This window comes from Danio aesculapii, chromosome 1 (genome assembly GCF_903798145.1).
Source record: "Danio aesculapii chromosome 1, fDanAes4.1, whole genome shotgun sequence".
Classification (NCBI taxonomy): Eukaryota; Metazoa; Chordata; class Actinopteri; order Cypriniformes; family Danionidae; genus Danio; species Danio aesculapii.
The window spans coordinates 3,845,373-3,867,449 of NC_079435.1; the positions used below are offsets into that span (position 1 = coordinate 3,845,373).

The window sequence follows — 22,077 nt, forward strand, 5'->3', positions numbered from 1 at the left end:
TATGTTTTTGTTATCAGAAAGTTCTGTTTGTGTTAGCAGGAAGATTCTAGGCAAAAAAAATGCACAAATATTTAAAGTCACAGTGGAAATTAGCAGACGTGCATGCAGTCATTTTGACCAATATGGTAATTAAAGGTCGAAATGCTCAGTTCTTTACTGTTTTGTAATTTAAAAGATAACAATGTTAGAAAGAAATACACAGTTATTTAGGGGAAATCAGGGTGTTATAGACATGTTACGTTTATTTCAAAGAGTTGTTAAATTACAAAAATTAAAAACTGTGTGTCAATCTACTCGAGCCTTGCAGATGAGCGATTGATCCGCTGATACGTCAGCTGATTGACGATGTTTTTAAATGCTTTCTTGAAAGCTTGAAACACTGTCAGTGATGTAATCAGCACAAGCAGCCAATAGTGGTCTGCTTTTTCTGACGACTCCTTCCTCAACATTTCATTGGCTGTGGTTTTGTAGCTGGACTGAGCTGTTGGGGAATGAGATGTTTTGAGATCTTGTAGTGTGTCATCCCCCTCTTGTAGATCATTTATGTAGTGTCGCGTAATGTGAACACCACAGCGATTAAAAGACACAAACGATAGCGCATTTTATAGTTTTTTTTAAGTGAAGTTTATTTATAAACTAATTTCGAGAGGATCACATGCTTATGATTGATCACGGCTGGATCAGCGTTAGCAATCATATGATATACCAATTAGATAAATGCAAACGCACATAAATAGCCAGATTTTCTACAAGTGTGAAATCTGGCGTACGCAAAATTTTTGTGCGTACACAATGTTGATACATGAGGCCCGAGGTGTCTCCGTGTTCCCCCACCCACTCTGAGACGGAGCAGCAGTGTTTTAGAATGAAAACGGCCTCTTCAGCGTTTTCAAAACGCTCAAAAACTCCGGCGTAGTGTGGACACTCTCCCAGGACAGCACGCTAAACACGCTGTTATCTTATCAAGCTAAGTGTGAGCTCTTGAAAACACGTTACAGGACAACCCCATAGACTTTGTTCACACATTCAGATGGTAGGGTCAAAATTAGGTGTAAAAAACCTCAAATCAATGATCCATTCTTTTTTGCTTTATCATTGCTGCTTTTGATGTAATATCGTGTGCTGCTATTTTCTTTGCAATTTGAGAGACAATTTCACTACTAAGCCAAAAACTTAATTGTTAGGGGATGTAATACTTGAATATAGTGGACTAATCTTTTGATGGCTTCTTCTAGCAGGATAATGCAACATTATACAATGCCTTAATAATTTCAAACTGGATTCTTGAACACACAATTCAGAGTTCACTATGTCAATGTAACAACTGACCTTTGCCATATATTGTGTTTGGTTTTTCACCTTTCTTTGAAACCACATAAAAAAAAATCCTGCTTTTGTAAGTAGAGATGAGCACAAATACAGTCAGTTGTATCAGCTTACCATTATCTCATTTCGAATTACAGCTGTATCCTCTTTAAAAGATCCGTCTGCCAGTTGTTTGTTATAAACCAGCCACTTGAGGGCGCTGCAGATCACATTTTCATTTACAGAAGTAAGCTCATTGGCCATGGTGAAGATTTTGGCCACATATGCGGTCAGCCTTTAACAGATAAACACAAAAGGTTTTTTTTTTTAAACAATACAAAATACAGTTCAAAAAATATAACCTAATGAAATTGAGGAACATCAAATTACAAATTGCTTATTGGAGGTAAATAGCAGAGGCTTGTCTCACAGGGCTAAATGCCAGAACTAAAATAGTAAACTGGGGCAGAGCAATGCCTGCCTCTTGTAAACACACCTGATAATGATTGACAACTGGACAGAAACCGAGTAAAACCAATATAAGGATTTTGTACCATTATGTCAAAATCTCATTTTACTGTCTGGGGTTGATATTGAGATGAGAAGCAGATGTTTTTTACGAAAAAAATAATAATAACAAATTATATATATATATATATATATATGTGTATATGTTCTCCAAGAACACTGAAATCAAAATATTTTACCATGTACTGCTTGGTCTGACCATCCAGGTGCCGTAGGATCCATCTGGTTTACGAAAGCTCAGCTGATGTTGATAACCTTAAGACAATAAGGTATTATAAAGACCTCTGTGTTTAGTTCTACTTTTTCATGTCAGAAGTCAGATTCTGTTTATCTGCTGGATCCTGCTGACCTGTTTTAATGTGGCCAATGGCTTCATCACGGCGCTTCACGCCCACAGTATCCCACTGATTGGTGCTGTCCAGATAATGAGTGGCGATGACTGCTAAAGTTGTGATGATAATGTTTGCCTCTGCATCTCCTTGCGGCCTGATAATAAATGCACCCATGAAGCTTCCACTGATGGCCTGCTCCATAGTCTGGCTGGTATCTTCACCTGAAGAACCAAAGTTGCTATGCAGCCTGAGACTTTCATTTGTTTGTTTATATATATTTGTATGTAACACTCCTAACTAGGCATGCACAAGCAGCGTTCAACGTTAAGGATTTTTTTACTGGTCCGTGGTTCAGATTATTACTTGGCCTGCCAAAATTTACACTGGTCCCATCAAAAAAAGTAAACAGCTATTTCTTAGCCACATATTTTAAACAGTTTAATTTGTAAAAAATTACAATTTAACTAAACTTGGAAAAAAATTCTAAATCTTCTGAATCAAATCAACAGGATGCCCTTCTGGATCTTTCACTTACTTGGAAGACACTACTGACTACGCTTACATGGACATCAGTGATCTATTTGCCTTAATAGACACTAATTTAATTAAGGTGTTTACATGAAGTGCTTTCATGTAAGAGTTTCCTGTAATTTTGGGTGACTTTAACTGCAGTTTGGCAGTTTCACATTCACTCATGAACATTTCATTCATGCCCCCGTGACAAACTGGGGTATTAGACGAAAATAAGGAGTAAGGACTGGTGAGAGTGTTATGGAATTTAATAACGCACACCGAATGGAAAGAAAATAAAGTCCCGCATTTCGCGATGTGTGTGCGGTCCTTTAATGACAGCCACGTGTGTGCATCTTGTCGGAAAATATGACAAAGTCCTACATGATGGAATAGTTTGATTGCGGTGTTTACTTCAATAATCATATACTCCACATGTCTTAATTCCATTTCTGTTTAGTTCAGTTATGACTTCAGTCGGATTAAGGTAATCAAAAATCGCTGTTTCAAGCTTATGTAGGCCTACAGTTCAACATTCATGTTTAACTGAATAAACGGTTAGTAAACACAAGTACATCTTATTGAGCATCATTTATTTTCATCACCAATTGTCATAGTAGAACAGTTTCTCAAGCAGTTTGTGATGCATTTTGGAAACAGGAGATGAGCCCTTGATCTAATGCGCCAACTGGCTTGAGAAACCCGCTCTCAAAGACTTACTTTTAGTCATTATTTGGGTAGCACACATATTCTGAATGCCTTCGACAGAGTTCAAATGAGCCATTTTAATCCAGATTAGTCTAGATTATTTCCAAGATTACAGTTAGATTAATGTAGATTTTAAAAAAATTTATCTATGGCCACCTATAATATATATATATATATTGTGAGCAAAAATGTGCACTTTAATTTTGACACCCACAGACATCGTCACTAAATATAAATGAGAGAGGTAAGACTTTCTTATAGCCTAATTTCAGTTGTCAAGTTTTGTAAAAATCTGTTTATTGAATTAATCTATTAAAAAATAACGATGGCTAAGTTATAGAGAGAAACAACAGATGAACGGTGTTGTGCCAAGAAATGCACCCCTACCGTAAAATGCACCCCCTCTGAAATGTGCATATATTAACTTAAATTAATTAAATAAAATTAATAACAGAGTTATGACAACTAATGACAGGTGAATTCCATAAATGGAACCCTTACCTTAAATAAATAAATAAATAGATTTAATTTAAATACAATACTGATTAGATTAATTAAAGTAAATTGTTTAATGTGTGGTTTAGTTGAAAATTACAACAATTTTATGTTTTTCGTTTGCTTAAAACCCACCAAAATGCCTAATTTTAGAAACGGGCTCGGTACATCAGTCTAGGCTATACTACAATCAATATTTTTATTTTTCATTTATTTGTAAACCTAGTTTTAAAATGCATTTCACTTCTTGTTCTTGCTTGATCCATCAAAATAATAATCATATTAGTCTACGTTTTGAGTTATGGCCTTTGATTTATTATTTTTTTAATGCAGACTGAGAATGCTAATGAAAGTCTATGAAGGGGGTGCGTGCACTTTACCGCAGGGCTGCATTTCTCGGCCCACTCTGCAGTCTAATCATTTCAGCATAGAGATGAACAAAACAATAGGCCCATTACAAAATATTATAAATTTAAAATATGGAAAAATTATTAGATGGTCAATTTTCGGATAAACGGCACTCTAATATTTCAGCATGCTTTCACTTTCGTAATTAACATGAAACCCTGCAACATTTGCCAGTAGGAATGACATCCCGCCAACTCATAATTCTCTCTTCATATAGCCGTGGCTATTACACAATCATAATACACTGTGATGTAGCCTGGTTCGTTAGTTTGTTGGATCGTTTTGTTTTCTCAATACCATCGATCTGCTCCAGAGTTTGTTTCAATCGTTCTCTTCAACCTCATTCAGGGGATCTCAGGCCGATTGATTTGGTGCAAATTTGAGCGCGATTGTGGGATTTACAAGTTCACACGCGGTGTCTGCGCCAATGTTTCCCATCCACTTTGAATACGTAACGTCAAACGTTGCCGAACTGAATTGTGGATCCTGCTATCTGCAGAAGCGCCAACAGAAGCGCCAGCCAATCAAATCACTTATGCAAATACCCCAGCTCAGACAGTACTTGATTGCAGTTTAATTTCATTGGCTAACGCTGCTATAATGATCATGTCAGCCTTAACTTTAGAGGGATGCTACGAGCAATCAGCTAGAGCCAATAACAACATTTCATGACTTGACAATACTCGCTAAACCTGCCCAATCTCATGAATTGAGCACATTGTGAATGTTTACAAGTTTACAAGCAGCGGAAAATACATGCACTCAATTTCAAGTGGAATAATTCATGTTTTTACATGTGGCCAGAATGGTCAAGATGAGCTTTCTCAGTGCAGTTCAACTAGACGGGCCACAAAAATACAAACTGTTCTGTATTTCTGTGCAAATGCTACAAAATTGAGATATGAAGGAATAGAAAGATGTAGAGAAATCATTGTGAATATAGATATTATGCATACAGCTTCATATAAATAAATCATTGTGCATTCACAAAAATACTATTTTTCTTACCAGTTATTGAAATGTATGTGTGAGCAGGAGTGTCTGGAACCCGGTCAGCTGGGATATCAGGCCTAACAGTTATAGGACTTTCCCCTGTTCAGTTTGAAATGAAAAACAGTGAAAATGAAACGAAAGAGTCAAGACTCATGGATCTGGACACTTTTGGTGAGTTCTGAGTAATAAAAGAGCAAGATTTGATTGTGATTTAGTAACTGGCTGTAAATATGAAGATATTCATGAGACATTTTACCTTTACTGCATCATTATAAGTTCATTATTTTACATATATATTTAATTAGTTAATGGATACAAGATGAAAAGTAAATCGCACCGTTCATAATGGGATTGAGCTCCACATTTGGTCTCGGCAACCGATACAACACACCCTCAGACTGAAAGAGAGCGATAGAAAGACTATTTAAATGGCATTTATATGATGTTGATATGTGAAATCAACAAAACAAACGCTCCAATAACCCAGCGGGACATGGCCCTTTTTGATTTTCCCACTGTCATAACTACACACCCCTTAAATGGTGATTGTTCTGACACTGTGGTCAGAAGTGTTTGTCTGATATTGCTTAGTGCACCTGTAACTACCAAACACTTCGACCGACAAGTGATGCGAGTGACCAAATGAAATGAAAATTGACATACCACCACCTTCAGGCTCCTTCTCACTCCATCAGTGTAGACAGCATCATACGCCGCAGCTTTCACCTCAATCATGTGATTGCCCAGTTTCATGGGAATGATCACATATGGAACCGATATGCTGGAGTCTTTTGGGACAGTTACTGTTGTTATGTATTTTCCTTTCTTACTGGCAAGACTGCAAACATCCGCTGACTCCATGAACTCCACACGCACCTGGATAAAACGTAAATAACTTCAACACCTAGAGAAATCATCCTCCAGAATGAAAGCATTCGTACTGAATATGAAATATATGAAGGACATTATTGTTTTTACAGAACAGTTCATGAGGTGTTAGTTCACGCAAAAATGAAAATTCTGTTATTAATTAATCACTCATCTTGCTCCAAAGCCTTCTGCTCTGTTCATCTTCAGGACACAAGTTAAACTATTTTAAATGAAATCTGAGAGCAAGGATCAAGAGACATTCAGAGTTCAAAAAGGAACCTAAAACACCCTCAGAACAGATCATGTGCTTTCAGTGGTTCAATTGGAATATTATCAAGCTATAAGATTACGCCGAGAATACATGTTGTTTTCCTATAAAACAAAAATATAGGGATGTACGATATATCGGCAGCCATATCGTAATCGGCTGATAAATGCTATTTTTAAGGTTATCGCTATTGGTCCGATGTCTAAATTAGGCCGATAAATTACATAACTGTACAGAACTGCCTGCCTCGCTCAAATCGTAAGAGTTATCGGTTATCGTTATCAGCCAAAAATTCCATATCAGTACATACCTACAAAAATAACGTTTCTTTTCTTCAGTGTCAGTATACTGCACACATCTACAAGACCACCGTACAGGTCATGCTTGGTCTCCAGCTGATGTATTACATCAGATGAAATCTCAGATCTCGCCAAACATATCTTAATTTGTCATTAGGGTTGGGCGATGTCGACCAATTTGGCATCGTACAATGTCTAATGTGAAACATCGCGATGGACGATGGCTTCGTCATCATAAGCAGAGGTGACTTGTTGCCTACCGTTTCAACTACCTGACCCGCATGGTCTTTGTTTTACCCATAAATAAATAAAAATTAGTTACACACATAATTACCACCTGTCAATCTGAGGTTTTCACTAAAATTACTAAGTACAAATGTGAAAATGAAAGGCTGAAGCAGTGTACTGACGCTGTCACACGTTACCTGATAGATTCAAAAAACAGACGAGTCGTTAGAGACAAGATTAATTAAATATCAGGTTTAACAACTATAGTGAGACACCATCCAGTGGTACATCCTTGATAAACTGTATGACGTGTACTGCTCTCTGGAGCTCAGACGAGTGCATGACAGTGTGTGTGGCTGTGTGTGTGTGTGTGGTCATGTAATGTGCGTTTTCAACTGACAGAGAGCTGTTCAGAAATGCTATGTAAAACACGGTGTGGATGTGGATAATTTTCGTTCTAAAATGCCATTTTAACACTAAGACGTATTAGTGTAAATAGGAAATAAGTGTGTATTGTTCGCAAGCGGGTTTGCGACGGGGGCGGGGCAGAGGATCGCTGATGCCAGCTCAGCATCGTGTTGTCTGTTGGCCATCGGTGATGGATGATGGCATCGTCTATCGGCCCAACCCTATTTGTCACGAATGAAAGTCTCAGGGGGTTGGAATGACATAAGTGTGGGTAATTATAAAACAGAATTTCCATTTTTGATTGCCCCATGAATTGAATATTATTCTGGCTCTTTGTAATTTTCCTGTTCATTTATCTAAAGCAGTTTTGATGCAATCAACATTGCATGAAGTACTAAAAGTGAAAAGAAATAAAACTGACTTGACATGGTGTTAATGTTCTCTATAGAATGCCAATGTGAATCTGATTTACCTTATGCTTCATTTGAGTGTAGTTGTGAATAATGGCCTTTATTTCCAGTTGTTCACCTCGTACAGCCGAGTAAGGCATCTTGAGGTCAATGTACAGACTCTTAAAAACAACGATCTCCTCCGGTTCTGCCACACAGATGCCTTTAAGGAGGAACACAAGACGTACAAAATGTTTTAAAGCAGTTATTGCTTGTTAAAGGCTGAGTTCACCCAAAAATGAAAACTGTTTTTATACATTTTACATTTCTTTCATCTCCAGAACATAAAATAAATATGTTCTAGATGAAATCCTAGAGCTGCATCATCCAGCAAGGGTCCCAAAAGGCTTATAGTTGAACTAATGAAATTTTTTGGTTCCTTTTCTGGACATTGAGCATCTTGAGACCCTTGCGTTTTATGGAGGAAGGGGGATCTCTTGGATTTCATTAAATAAATTAATTTGTGTTCTGAAGAAGAATGAAGGTCTCTGGGGTTTGGAAAGACATGAGGGTGAGTAATTAATGATAGAATTTTCAGTTTTTGGGTGAACTAACTACTTTAGACTATCAGTAACTATATGTCTCTTCACCGTACCCAGTGTTGGTGACAGACTGATGGCCAAGACCTGCCAGGTAGTTGTAGGGTCTTTTAGGAAGATAAGTTTATCTCTGACTGGTGCTGGACTGAGAAGAAAGAACATAACATGCCAGAACGAGTAGGTCTGATACCAAGCCCACACTAAGACAAATGTGTTTTGAAGAAAAAAAGAACAACAAAGTTTGGTTTAACTTTTAATTCCTCTATGTACTAAAAGTGGTACATGGTTCTGGTCATAAGAGAAAGCTTAGTGATTCAGGATGGATACGCAATTTTCCCAAGAGCTGATGTTTTCAGTTATGCATTTGTTTTCAAAAGTCTCCTAATTGGACGGTCTAAACTGAAATGCTACTTCTACAAACTCGCATCAAAATCATGATTAATCAAGAGCTAATTATCATGCACATCTTGTCAGGTAAGCATGGTTGTTTTATCTAGTAAACCTTCAAAGGGCCAGAGATTGCTCTTGTGCAGAAACTTAAAGCACCCATGAAGTAGCCCAGGAAATCCTTAGAGCAATAAGAATTAAAAATAAATGTATAGCCTTAAGGGAATAACAGCTAATTATATCGCAGAGTTTATCGCAAGTCAGAACACAAGAAGGGAGACTAAAAGCTGCTATGTGGTTGGCTTACATGTTTCACGTGACAAAGTTAGCATTCCAGGTTTTCTATTGGAAAGTAATGCATAGACCTATTCATCTCTCCTCATGGTAAGAAAAAATTTGGCAATACTAAAATTAAACTTCTTCATAGGGATCAGTGCATATAAAGCAAAACAGACATCTCCAGCTCACCAGTTATTGCACAGATCAATCTCCTCCCACAGCCAGCTCTCGGGGAAATGTCTACGTGACACGATCTCTTCAGACTCTGTATAATAGTCGTCATCTGCTGTAATAGATGAGACAGATAAAAACACATAATTTTAATAAATCAAGTAAATATAATCAGTATTCCCTTTTCACTTTGATTTTGCTAAATTACTACTTTCCAAGACTCACAATACAGGTTCCAAAGACCTCCACTGGTCTGTAACGGTGCCAAGACTGTATGTCAAGGGTTGGGCATCATCTGGGGTTATTTCGATACCGGTGCTAAATCGATACTTTTAAAACAGTACTGGTGCCTAAACCGATACTTTTAAGTTACAAAATTATGATGGATGACTGTAGAGACATCTTTTATTTGACAAAAAAACATATTTTAATCATTAAAGTATACATCAATTTATATTTTACACATTTGAATTGAATTGCAGTAATATATTTCTGTTGATGATTTGTTTGTTTGCATGGATTTAAAGTTTGCATTATACAATTAAGACTACATTAGCTTACTAACCTGTGAAAAGACTGTCATCAAAATAAGCAAACTAGGGTCGGGGCTTGAGACTATTGTTTACATGGACATCAGTGATCTAATTATTTGCCTTATTCTGAAAAAGACAATAATATTATTAAGTTGTTTACATAAATTGCTTTTTGAATGTGCCATTGAAAGTGTCAGTTGATGATGTTGCAATCTGTCGAAGATTCCTCTGCCTTTTAAGTTGATTTCTTGTGCCCTCAAATGTTGCATTAGTTTGACGTGTTTCCCTTCTTACACGCAACTTTTGTAAAGCATCTGCTTCACGTTGCTTTGTCAGAATCCTTGCTTGTAAAATATAGCCATATGCGTGTTGATAAAACTGAAGGGAATCGCTCACCAGATGCACTGTACTTGCCTACATGCGTGCATTCCCAAAGCAGCAAGAACAAACGCCTAACATCGACGATGCTGTCAGTATCCCTCAAAGCATGTACCTATGTGTGTCTTTGATGTACCCCTTGATGCTTCTTGCATCCTTGTTGCTGCACCTGTGGCACTGAAATTTATATGCTGATTCAGTCTGGTGCTTACCGGTTACATATTGTAGGTAGCACCAAGTTTTGGTACCCAACCCTAGAGGCAAGTATGAGAACAGAACTGCAAGGAGCAGAGAATGTCCCCTTAAATGCCAACAGGGTTCTGAGAAGACCTTAGGATTTAACCATTTTTGTGGCACAATAAAAAAGGCAAGAATATTGTTTGAATGGTAAGAGGTAAACTTGAGTAAAGTCCAGCTTCTCACCTAGTGACTCTGCTCTTCGTTTTCTCTTTGCAGGAATTGGACACTCAGTCACTGGAACATAATTTATTACAATTAATTTGTATATTGTACATTTATGTTTAACAAAATCAATAATAGTAATAATAATATTAATAATATATATATAGATAGATAGATAGATAGATAGATAGATAGATAGATAGATAGATAGATAGATAGATAGATAGATAGATAGATAGATAGATAGATAGATAGATAGATAGATTATAAATATATATTCAAACAACAATTGAATTCATTTACATACAGGTGTTTAACCATCAAATGTGATATTTGTTTTTGTGAATGCGGAGAAGAGTTTTAAGGAAAGTCTATGATACACCTTTGTTCACTATTTGTGGTACTCCTATATTTATGAATGTTTGATGAATCTTTATTTTGGAAAGCCAAAATAAACAAAATCAAGAGAAAGCCTAAGCTCTAACCAAATGCATCTGGCAACAACACAGAAATCTTGCTGCTCAGTAAATAAAACTCTTAAAATACCTGTTCTGGTGTCAGTTCCTCCTGCAGTGTTTGACTCAAACATCAGCCCTGCATCACTGAAAACCCCCATAACATCTCTTCCACCTCCTGCTGTACAGCCAGTGTCATGCTTCTCTATGACGTCCCAGATCTAGAGGCAAATATTGACAGCAGTTAAGCTTGTTTTATGTTAGACCTGATTGTCAGATTACGTTCATGAAGACCTTCACCTTTGTCTGAGTGAGCCTGTTCTTGTTAAGGACGTGCAAAGCCTTGTCAACCACCACCAGACCAACTCTGGCTCCAGGATCTCCACTTATTTGCAGCTTGACCTCCTCTCCTGTGCTATAGGTATTCTGCTTGTTCTTCACCTGAAGCTTGAGCTGTCATCAAACGGAGAGATAATGTGTCAGAAAATCAGATTAGGCACATTAAACATTTCTTGTGATGGTTGACCCACCTTTCCCATGCACGTGTCCTTCACATCGACCCAGACTGAATCAGACACCACCTCATCTGAGCCCACATGGTAATAAGCCACAAAGCGGAAGGACGGCATCATGTCTTTGGTCACGGGTTGAGACAGAGTGATGAGAGCTTGTCCTTGTCTCTTGAACCTGTCTATTTTAACAATCTGACCTTTACTCAAAATCTGGAAATGAAGCAAAAATTAAGACACTTAAGCACTTTGCACATTTTCAAACACAAGCTGTGGTAGAAGTCAATTACTGGTGTAACTAATACATGCTGATGTAGCTGAATATCAAATAATCATTACCATGTATGTGTAATCTTGATCTTTGACTCCTGGACTTTGTCCAGTCATCAGATAAACTTTCATTTGATCACCGATCTCAAGCTCCGCAGCATCAATGCTGATGTGCAGGTAGTTTTTAGAGTTGCCTTTGGGAACATAAGCATGAGCCGTCATCTTCTTCACTGCTTGCTCTTGGTCTGTTAATTCTGGATCTTTGGTTCGTGCCTGTAATAAATATAGAAACGTCACTGCTTTTTTACACAGACTACAGATAATCATAAACACACAGCTTGTTCCACATCATTTAACTGATGTCTTACAGTGATATCCAGTGTGGAAATGTCTCCCCGAGTGTTGACTCTCACTTTTGCAATACCATTGGCTTTTGTTTGGCCTCTGACTCCTCCAGGATTGACCTCCACTGCCACATTTTCAGCAGGCGTCTCATCAGGATTTGTTACATAGATCTTTTAATAATGCAGAAAATTAATAAAACCTCCATGATCTCTGTGAATATATTGATGAAATTGTTCCTCTGTGAAATAATTTATACCGAGACATCGAAGGGCATTCCAGGTTTGAAGAATTGAGCTGTTTTCTTGAAGTGGATGGAGTACGGAGACGTCACAATACGAATGCCTCTCCTTTCTGTTTCCACCATCTCACTGCCTGAAACACACAAATACACTCAATTCGCCATTTGCAAACAATCACAAAAATTCACAAACACATACAGAATCTGTTGAGTCTTACCACTTTCAGTTAGAAGACTGACTGAAACATAGATTGATTGTCCAACCAGTTGGTTAATGGTTTTGTAGGTCTCGATCATTTCCTTGGTCAATTCTGCAGTTCCTACTCCTTTCACAATCTAATCATACGTAAGAAAGAAAGGCATCAATCTACAAGACATGATTACTGTTTTAAATCATCCTCTAGATGAAAACGTCTCTCACCGGAATTTTTTGCAGAGAGTCAGTAATGCCTGTTTTCATCTCCCCGTCCATCACACCAAACATCACAAACGCATTTCCTTCCACCTGCTTTCCAAACAGGTACCTAAAATACAATACGTTTTGTGGAAAAACTACTCAATGATGGCGTTCCCTGATCCACAACCACTTTAATTTTATTCATTCATTCGTTTTCTTTTCGGCTTGGTCCCTTTATTCACAAGGGGTCGCCACAGCGTAATGAATCGCCAACTTATCCACCATATGTTTTACGCAGCGGATGCCCTTCCAGCTCCAAACCTATACACTCTTACATTCACACACATACACTACAGCCAATTTAGTTATTTCAATTCCCCTATTGCACATGTGTTTGGACAGTGGGGGAAACCGGAGCACCCGATTGAAACCCATGCAAGCATGGGGAGAACATGCAAATAGAACACACAGAAATGCCAACGGACCCTGTCGGGGCTTGAACCAGCAACCTTCTTGCTGTGAGGCGATTGTGCTACCCACTGCACCACCGTGCAGCCCCCACCACTTTAATTTTACACTGAGAATTTGCTTCAATAAATGAAGTGCTGCAGAAGTCATAGTACATGATTTCACCGATTTCCACATGAACCTGAGCTTTGACCAGGAATGAATGGCAACTTCTAAAAGGAGGTGGGATAGGACACAATTGTTTAATTGTGATTTAATGTATTTTCATAATGATTGGAGGCCAAAATCAAAACTTTTAATTAATTGCCCTGCCCTTTATTGAAGTACAAATTCCACTGAGTAAAGCAGGAATAAAATGAATAGTGGAAAAACCGATACCTCTACAATATTCAAAATTTAAAGGAAGACTGAAGGAAGAATATGCTTCACAAGTAGAAAAGCAGATATAATTATCACAAAAAGACATTCTGGTTTAAATCATTTATCATTTGAACCAGAAGTCAATAAGGATTCATTTTAAATACAAAGAAGTAGAATATATTTAATCTTACTTGGCTTTGATGTCGACTGTCAGACTTTCTTCGCCCACATAGTAGAATAGTTTACTGGGTTGTAATTTCACCTCAATTGTTGGAAGCACTGAAACCAAATCAAACCAAACATGCAAATAAGCAAACAAACTCTTATCAGTCTCTTACACAAGATACCAACACAGGCTCTTTCTGAAAAAGTAGCCCTATATATGTTTCTGGAGATTACAAACAAATCTTTAAAACGAATGCTACGGGGCGGTATGGCGTCATTCTTTTTTGAGCTTACCAGCTGGCTGCATGCCTCCTTGTGGATGGCTTTCCCGCTGTTACCAGTTTGTCCAGTTAGCTTGCTATGTATGGCGGTGGACTTGAGACACAGAGAGGAGCTGACCACGATGACAAGGTTCGAATCTGACGAAGAACAGTTCCAGAAAGCAGGTTCGACAAAAACAAAAAAAAATGAAATAAAGAAGTTAATAACAGGGTGAGAATGTGGTAAAATCTGAAAACGTGGTAAAAATTAGGGGCTTCTCGTTTTCTGGATTGATTTTCAAACTCAGTTGGGTTTAGGGAAGGGGATGTGCGGGTCAGTCAGTGCTTTTGAAAACACTAGGGGTTGGGTTTAGGGACGGAGAACGGTGGGTTAGTCGATCGGTTAGTCAGTCGACAGTGGGCTCCGGTGGATTTACGTCAGAACAGCAGGCGCGAATGGAACTCGCGAGATAAATTTGAGATCTGAAAAAGCGTACACAGCGGTCTCTGGTGGATTCACGAAAACAAAAACTGCAAAAAAAAATGTAGCTCCTGGGAGGTATTTCATGATCTCCAGAAATGTATATAGCGGTACGTTTTCAGAATGAACCTGGGTTACAACATGCAGTTTGTTGACAACTCGTCTTACCGTATTCTTTGACCTCAAACTCTGCAGTAAACGTCTTCTGAGGAGTGTTTGCGAATCGTGTGATTACCTTCCAGATGCCAAGACTGAAATCACAACATTTCAGAAACACCTTGTATAACATTATTGTAGGAAAACTCAGGTGTTACTATCTAGTTATTACAAAAAATGTATAGTTGTCTTTATGGTGATTCACCTGGCAACCTCGGGGATGTAGTATTTTCCAGACTTCATACCTTTTACTGGAAATGACTTCTCTGATGAAATAGTGATGCCTTGTGGATTCTTAAGAAACACAGATGTCAGCATTCGCACTGTGACCGGTGAAATCAAAATCTCATGAACGAGTGGGAAATATAAGAGTTATATAAGTGTGTACCATGATTTCCACTTGGATTCCACACTGACTGAGTGGTTTCATATTTGGCATCAGGGAAAAAGTCCTGTGCAGGACTGCAAAGGAACTCAGATTTTGATCCATTTTACACATTTGTTTCGGCTATTTACATTGCTGCTACATGCAAAATAAATATCATTAGGGTGAGTTGCCATGTGCTTGTAAAGTTTCCTATAGTCAAGAGAATGTGTTATTGAAGCAGTATTATCTAGGGATGCAACAATTGACCGATTTCACTATTAACCGTGCTTTAATTTGTCGGTGGTTAATTAATCATCAAGGCCTCTCTACACTGCATTTCTGCACGGAACAAATCTGCTGCAATTAAACAAAGTTACGCCATCTGGGCGCTAGTTTAAAGTTCTGAGCTTGTACACAATACGCACGTACACTGGATTTAAGACTGATTTTAATGATGGATGAGGCTATTAACTAAGGGTTAAGTTCGTTATTTCCTATGGAGATGCGCAGCTTGCACACGCATATTGACAGCGTGTGAGTGGTGCAACATGCTCAATTTTTCCAGGCGCAACAAGTAACACCACAAGTAACATGACAAGAACTGACCGATCAGCTTCATACTTTGTATGGAATGTACAAATATTCAACTCCAAAGAGAGAAAAAATACAAAATGAAGTACTTCGCTAATAGTTTAACTCAGGGGCGTAACAGCCATTTTAAAAGTGGGGGGGACAGCTGAATGGTCACCCAAAAGTGATTAATGATTTATTAGCAATAAAGTTTATTTAATAATCTTTTAACCAAAATTCTAAAATAATTACAAAATATTAATAATAACAATAAATAAACAGAGCCACACACATTTAAATTAAGCATTACTCTGTGTGAAAATATTTTTAAATACTACAATGCAATTGCAAAACGTGATACTACACATACAACGTGAGATGGACGTCGCCATGTGTACTTGCGGCGATGCGTCATTCATAAAAACAGAACACGCAGGATTCAACACGTAAATTCACCAATTACTCCCCAAATACATGCAAGTAAGTGGTTGGTGAACTTAGAGAGGAGTAGATTCAATTTTATAGTTACTTTCAGTATGTGTATCTGATATGATTAAAACACATCCGCAAATTATATTTGAATGGATTGTTAGACTTCCTTGTGTGTTTTACAAACGCTAAAGTTCTTGTTTTACTAGTACTTGTGTGTATTTACATGTCTAAATCATAAATTAAGCAATAGGTCGTAAAAAAGGCTGCATAATTGTGATAATATAACACGTCTTTCTCAGCAGAGTTAAGTTGGTCTTGTTTTCGGAAAAAAAAAAAACGAAAAAAAGAAGCACTTTTACAACGGTCCCTTACTGGGAGTTTACGTCAGCGCGAGCTCTCTATGGCTAAACGCATATTGCGACTGCTTAGCGCCAGACAAGACACCAGCACCAGGCATTTTACGGTTCTCACTTCGAAACGGAACAAAAGTAGGATTCTGTAACGTTAGTGATTTACCGTGATTTACCCAGCTGTAGCTGTTGCTCCCTTCCGCGTCATCCCTGTCTTTGACTGCAAAGTGAATGAATGAAGCTTGTGGCAGACGCTCAAGAGATTTGCACTGTGATTGGCTGAGTGATCGCTCACTCAAATCAAGTAACAAATCAGAGAACACTTGCGGCCGCTAGGTCAAATAAAACGTGTGGGCCAGTCGGGGGGACAGAATAACCTGTTTCCAAAAAGTGAGGGGGACATGTCCCCCCCTTCCCCCCCGGTTGCTACGCCCCTGGTTTAACTCAAATTTACATTAGAAAAATGCTTATTTATTTATTTATTTATTCATAGTTCTGTCATTACTTTCACTGTAAATTTATTAATTTTGTTTAAATGCCAAAAACTTTTTTCACTTAAAAAATAAGTCCAAAGACAGAAATGGACTATTGTTTGTTTTTCTTATTGATCTGTGGTGTATTATTAGGTTACTGGTTACACTTTCAAATATAAATGTACTAATTTACAATAGATTCACTAAACTAGTAGTGTTTTGAAAATAATGAATGCATAATAATCGTGATTATAACCGGGATTATTCCTCAGATTATTCATTCATTAGTTTTCCTTCAGCTTAGTCCCTTTATTCATCAGGGGTCGCCACAGCGGAATGAACCGCTAACTTATACAGCATATGTTTTACACAAAGGATGCCCTTCCAGCTGCAACCCAGTACTGGGAAACATCCACACACTCATTTACACACATACACTACGGACGATTAAGTTTGATCGATTCACCTATAGCGCTAGTCTTTGGACTTGTGGGGGAAACTGGTGCACCCGGAGGAAACCCACGCAAACACGGGAAGAATAAGCAAACTCCACACAGAAATGCCAACCGACCCAGCCGGACTCGATATATTGCTAAACAGTGCTAATTGCTGAGCCACCATGTCACCCATAATCGTACAATCAAAATCTATAATCGTTGTATCCCTAGTATTAGCAAGTACTAAAAGGATAGTTCACCCAAAACTGATTTACTCACCCCTCTCTTGTTTTAAAAATGTTTGAGTTTGTTTTCTTTGTTGAACACAAGCGGCCGCTCTCCCTCATGAAGCAAATATGGAAGTAACTGAAACTGCAATTCATCGAAATTCCACTAGTCCTGGCTCCATAATAGAGCAGATTTCTATTGAGCCCACTCTAAAAATGGCCAACTTAACAGCAGAAAAAAGGTGTTTACAGCCTGGTACAAAGAAAGATTTTGGTTCATAAAGCTAATATTACCCTTCATGACAACTGTGAGGGGGGAATTTTTTTTTATAACTCCTCCGTTTAGTTTATATTAAGTTATATTAAGTCTGCATAATTGAGTGACAGCTAGGTCTCGCTGGTCGCCGTCACTTCACCTCAGCTGAATCCGGCTGATTAGCCACTGAACTCGATGTATACATCATATTTTTGTTTATTTTATGTGGCTTTACACAGTCAGTTGCTTTTTGGAATTATTTCTTACAATTATCAGATGATATGGCATGCTGTGTACTTAATTTTGCTCACAAACCATTCACATGGCCTCCATTTCCCAGGTGAGTCATATACCATCTTTATAAATGCATTTGTTTTATTTATGATCATTTATCATTTATAGTTTTCTTTAGAGCTTTAATGCACTCCAGAATCTGACAGATTGATTAGCTGTAGGCTCTAGAGCAGTAATCTGAAGTGTTGTCATACAATTTTATGCCTGGATTTCATCAATAGCCTTGCATTTACTAACACACACTATATTTGAAGTGTTTGGAAGTAATTTGCATTTCCCTTCTGTAGAAAAACATCATGAGAACAATGTCTAAGCAAAATGCTAGCAGGCATCTCTGCTCACGCTCCGCCTCTTTGCCCTTATTTGGTTACCCCCAGTTGGAGCGATGGTGCAAGAACGAAATGGTGCCGGTTGGCCATGCCCACTTGTAGCTTCATTTGGGTTCTTCAGAAACCTATAGATGATGTCACGGATACTACGTCCATATCTTTTACAGTCTATGGTTGAACACCAATGAATATATATTGAATATAGGTGATAACCACTGACTTGCATAGTACTGAAGTTGTTTTTCCTACTAAAGCTGGATTTATACTTTTGCCTGGCGCCGCATCGCGCTTTTATACTTGCTGCAGTCACCGTTGTGATATTCTTTAAAACGACAGGGGGGCGGTCAGAAGAAACCCACCGTAAAATCAGACGGATAAAAAGAGAAGTAGGAAGTTTCCGGAACTACGTCATATCATTAATATCGTTCAATATTTATAAACGAATTATTTGTATTGTTTTTATAAATTATTTTAATGATTATATGGATTTTTTTAACCATTCAAGATTTTTTTTAATCAAACTTTGATGCATCACTTGCATTTGTTCATATCTTGGACAGTTTTACCTTTTAAAGTTTATTAAATATTAATGACACGAGAACATGGGTTACTCTACAAATATATTTTATTATGGTAAGAATAAAAGCAAAAACATGTACACTTACTAAATAAAATACAGATGTTATTTATTTTAGATTTAGCCCGCTCCACAGTTCACACATTACTGTCTGGCTGGTGCAACATTCCTGACCATTATCACCAATAAAGCCTAGAGAAACAGGGCATTAGTGAACCGATAGGATCAAATATTCCCTCTCAGTTATCAAAGAAATAATTCTGTGACTTCATTATAGTTTTGTAACTATTAAATTGTTTTAAATTCAAAAATGCAATATATAAATCAGTGTTAAACCTATGACTGGTGGAACAACATATTCTGTAATCGTGTACCTGCATCTCCGTTTTTGCTATGATCTCTTTTGGTTCAACAAACTTATCCTTCAGGTTTTCCAAACCTTTTAACAAAGACTTTTTCCTTCGTTGTTGCAATTTATAGCCAAGAATTATTGATCATCTGGTTATCTCTCTGATCACAGATCATAAAGATGTCTGTACAGTTGTACTGTTTCAGACAAAATCTCTTCAGTGTTTCATATTCAACTCAAATCAAACGCGGCGCCGCGCACACTGTTTGCTCGACTCTAAAAAAAAAAAAAAACATGCGCACCGCCCGCCGAAATCATATCGCGCGCACCCAAAGTGAACCTCCGCAAACTCCACGATGACGTCACATTCGCCGCGCACTCAAGCGAACAAGCGGACGCGTCGAGTATAAGCCAGGCTTAAGGAAGTCAATGGTTTCCAGCTTTCTTCAAAGTATCTTTTTTTTGGGGTACAGCAAAATAAAGAAACTCATAATGGGTTGAAACCAATAGAGGGTGAGTAAATAGTGAATAAACTTTCATTTTTGCATGAATTATCCCTTAAAGCAGACAGTTTATTAATACTTTAACACTGCTAGTGGACATGTAGTTGGAAAGTTAAAGCCATAGAAATATTTAAAACGATCAAAGCATCAAAAGCAAGTAATGCAAGTATATTTATTTATATATATGTATGTATATATATATATATATATATATATATATATATATATATATATATATATATATATATATATATATAATATTATTATTATTAATATTATTATTAATATTAAATTCTCAAATTTATTCTAGCATTTAATCTTACCTGCACTCCCAGGCGTGTAGATAGACTTGTCAGTCTGTACAAATATATATCCAGACTGGAAGGACAGCATGACCACTTTCTCCAGAGTTTGCGTTGGAAATTCAGCTTGCAGATACACATACTGCTTCTCCAGAGGGTCATCAGAGAATAAGTTCTGATCATCAGGGATCTGAATGTCAGAAGATGCATTAATTTAGCTTTCTTCATGAGTCTGAATGAAACCAAATTGAAGTTTACAATTTGCAGACGAAATAGTACATTATAATTGTAATTGATGAATCACACACACCACACACACAAAACCTGTTAAAGCCGTGTCACCTTTATATCTGTGAGGATCTGGAAATTGTTTTGTGCGTTCAGATTCACTGATTTGGTCAGGATCTGCTTGTCTTTCTTTGGGTGGTTTGTTACTGTGATCATCACATTAAGGGCTGTTCCAATGTAATCCTGCGCCTCCACGAACACGTTCTCTGATGAACCCACTCTCAGCAGATTAGGAGCCGACAGCACATATCTGAGGAAATCAAATCAGAGCACTTGAAACCTTAGGTACTGAAACACCTATAATGAATAATAATAAAATGAATAATACATGAAACTGTGCCATATTACTAATAATAGTAGCCCTATTTACTATAGTAGGTGTTGTATTTTGCAGAAGAAGGCAATTATAAGCATATTTTTGCAAAAGAATTGTTGACATTTGGCACAGTTAAATCAATGTCATTGGGATAGGTGGTTTTCATGTCCTCTTTTGTATTTACTGATTTATTCATGGATACTTTTAATACTTTATTCAATTTAAAGAACTTGTTAGTCCCCAAAAATGCATTCTTGAGTAATTCACCGTCATTTTGGTGCTGTATTTATTTAGGCACTGTCTTTGCACCATTTTAAAAGTATTAATTTGCCATCTGTATTGAAAACAAACCAAACAAGTGACACCCAAGCCTATTGAAAAGCACTGGTTTAGTAGATGTGTGAAGAAAGAGTGTGTGATACTCACAACGGGTCACCCAGTGTGAGGAGTGCTGAGGAGAGAAGAACAGCAGAGAGAAACAGCAGCTTCACCTCCATCCTGACTGACTGACTGTGTTTCTGTAAACCTGCAGACGCTCACATTTATACCAGCAGCGCTCACAGTCCAAACTACACGCTCTCTGGCATTATTAGTCTTGCAGTATTGCTAGAGCAGTTTATGTATACAATGTGGAATACATTTACATTTTCAAAATAATAAAAGATGCTATGAATGAGAAATAAATGATTGAGAAAAATAAAATAATAGAATAAATAACGCAAGTAAATCCAAAATTAGACAACTTGGACAACTTTTTTGAATTTGTAAATATTTTGTAAAATAATTGAGCAATGATTTTGCGTTCATTCTCAAAACAACGAAGAATTAAACGTTTAAAATTAGCATGTGTTCAGTGTCTCTGAGTCTACTGTAGACATAAATTAAAATGAGCTGTTTTGTCCAAGATCTCACAAGTATTTGGAGAGTTACTGCAATCAGATTCAGATTTCCTGTAAATGACCTGCAAAAGCAGTCGTGCAAACACAACCTTTGGTAAACTGGCACCTGTTCTGTTGATTTTTGGGCGGTCGAGAGTTTTATTGAGCGGTATGGAATTATGCCAGATGTGTACATTTCAGCACAACACATGCAGCTTGTGTAGGACGAGCATTTAATGTGTAGAACGAGTGATGGAGGAACGTTCCAGATTCATTAGTTTTGACTTGAATGATAAAGTAGAGATGTTCTTTAGAGCAACTGAGCACATTAAAGGTTTAGGTTTGGCATATGAGCTTGAGTTTTGACTGTAATGGGCTGTATGCACAGCTAGAGCTTTTCAGTGAAAGCTTTATGTGACTATTTTCAATTTCCTAAGGTTCCTTTTACAGCATTGATGTTGTAATGTGATTACAATACATTCAGTTAAATACACTTAAGCATTCATTTAGTTGTTGAAGCGTAAAATGAAATGAA

General features: G+C 37.5%; 1 protein-coding gene across 2 annotated transcripts in view; it reads right to left on the minus strand.

The window, feature by feature from the left end:
• Positions 1-21,169, minus strand: part of LOC130223104 (complement C3-like) — a 33,673-nt gene extending 12,504 nt beyond the window's left edge. The window contains exons 1-25 of one of the 2 annotated variants that reach the window (XM_056455823.1): positions 21,091-21,169; positions 20,403-20,598; positions 20,082-20,250; positions 14,983-15,056; positions 14,800-14,888; positions 14,607-14,689; positions 13,724-13,811; positions 12,729-12,831; positions 12,526-12,643; positions 12,326-12,441; positions 12,093-12,239; positions 11,794-11,997; positions 11,476-11,667; positions 11,246-11,398; positions 11,037-11,166; positions 10,512-10,562; positions 9,196-9,289; positions 8,397-8,485; positions 7,825-7,964; positions 5,943-6,155; positions 5,617-5,677; positions 5,295-5,378; positions 2,183-2,386; positions 2,013-2,088; positions 1,441-1,600 (exon numbers count right to left, since the gene is read on the minus strand). In XM_056455823.1, coding sequence (XP_056311798.1) covers positions 1,441-1,600; positions 2,013-2,088; positions 2,183-2,386; positions 5,295-5,378; positions 5,617-5,677; positions 5,943-6,155; positions 7,825-7,964; positions 8,397-8,485; positions 9,196-9,289; positions 10,512-10,562; positions 11,037-11,166; positions 11,246-11,398; positions 11,476-11,667; positions 11,794-11,997; positions 12,093-12,239; positions 12,326-12,441; positions 12,526-12,643; positions 12,729-12,831; positions 13,724-13,811; positions 14,607-14,689; positions 14,800-14,888; positions 14,983-15,056; positions 20,082-20,250; positions 20,403-20,598; positions 21,091-21,161 — 3,105 coding nt within the window. In that variant the 5' untranslated portion in view covers positions 21,162-21,169. Of the gene's footprint in view, positions 1-1,440; positions 1,601-2,012; positions 2,089-2,182; positions 2,387-5,294; positions 5,379-5,616; positions 5,678-5,942; positions 6,156-7,824; positions 7,965-8,396; positions 8,486-9,195; positions 9,293-10,511; positions 10,563-11,036; positions 11,167-11,245; positions 11,399-11,475; positions 11,668-11,793; positions 11,998-12,092; positions 12,240-12,325; positions 12,442-12,525; positions 12,644-12,728; positions 12,832-13,723; positions 13,812-14,606; positions 14,690-14,799; positions 14,889-14,982; positions 15,057-20,081; positions 20,251-20,402; positions 20,599-21,090 lie in introns of both variants that reach the window. The other variant, XM_056455814.1, reaches the window with a different exon arrangement.
• Between the last annotated feature and the right edge of the window lie 908 nt (positions 21,170-22,077).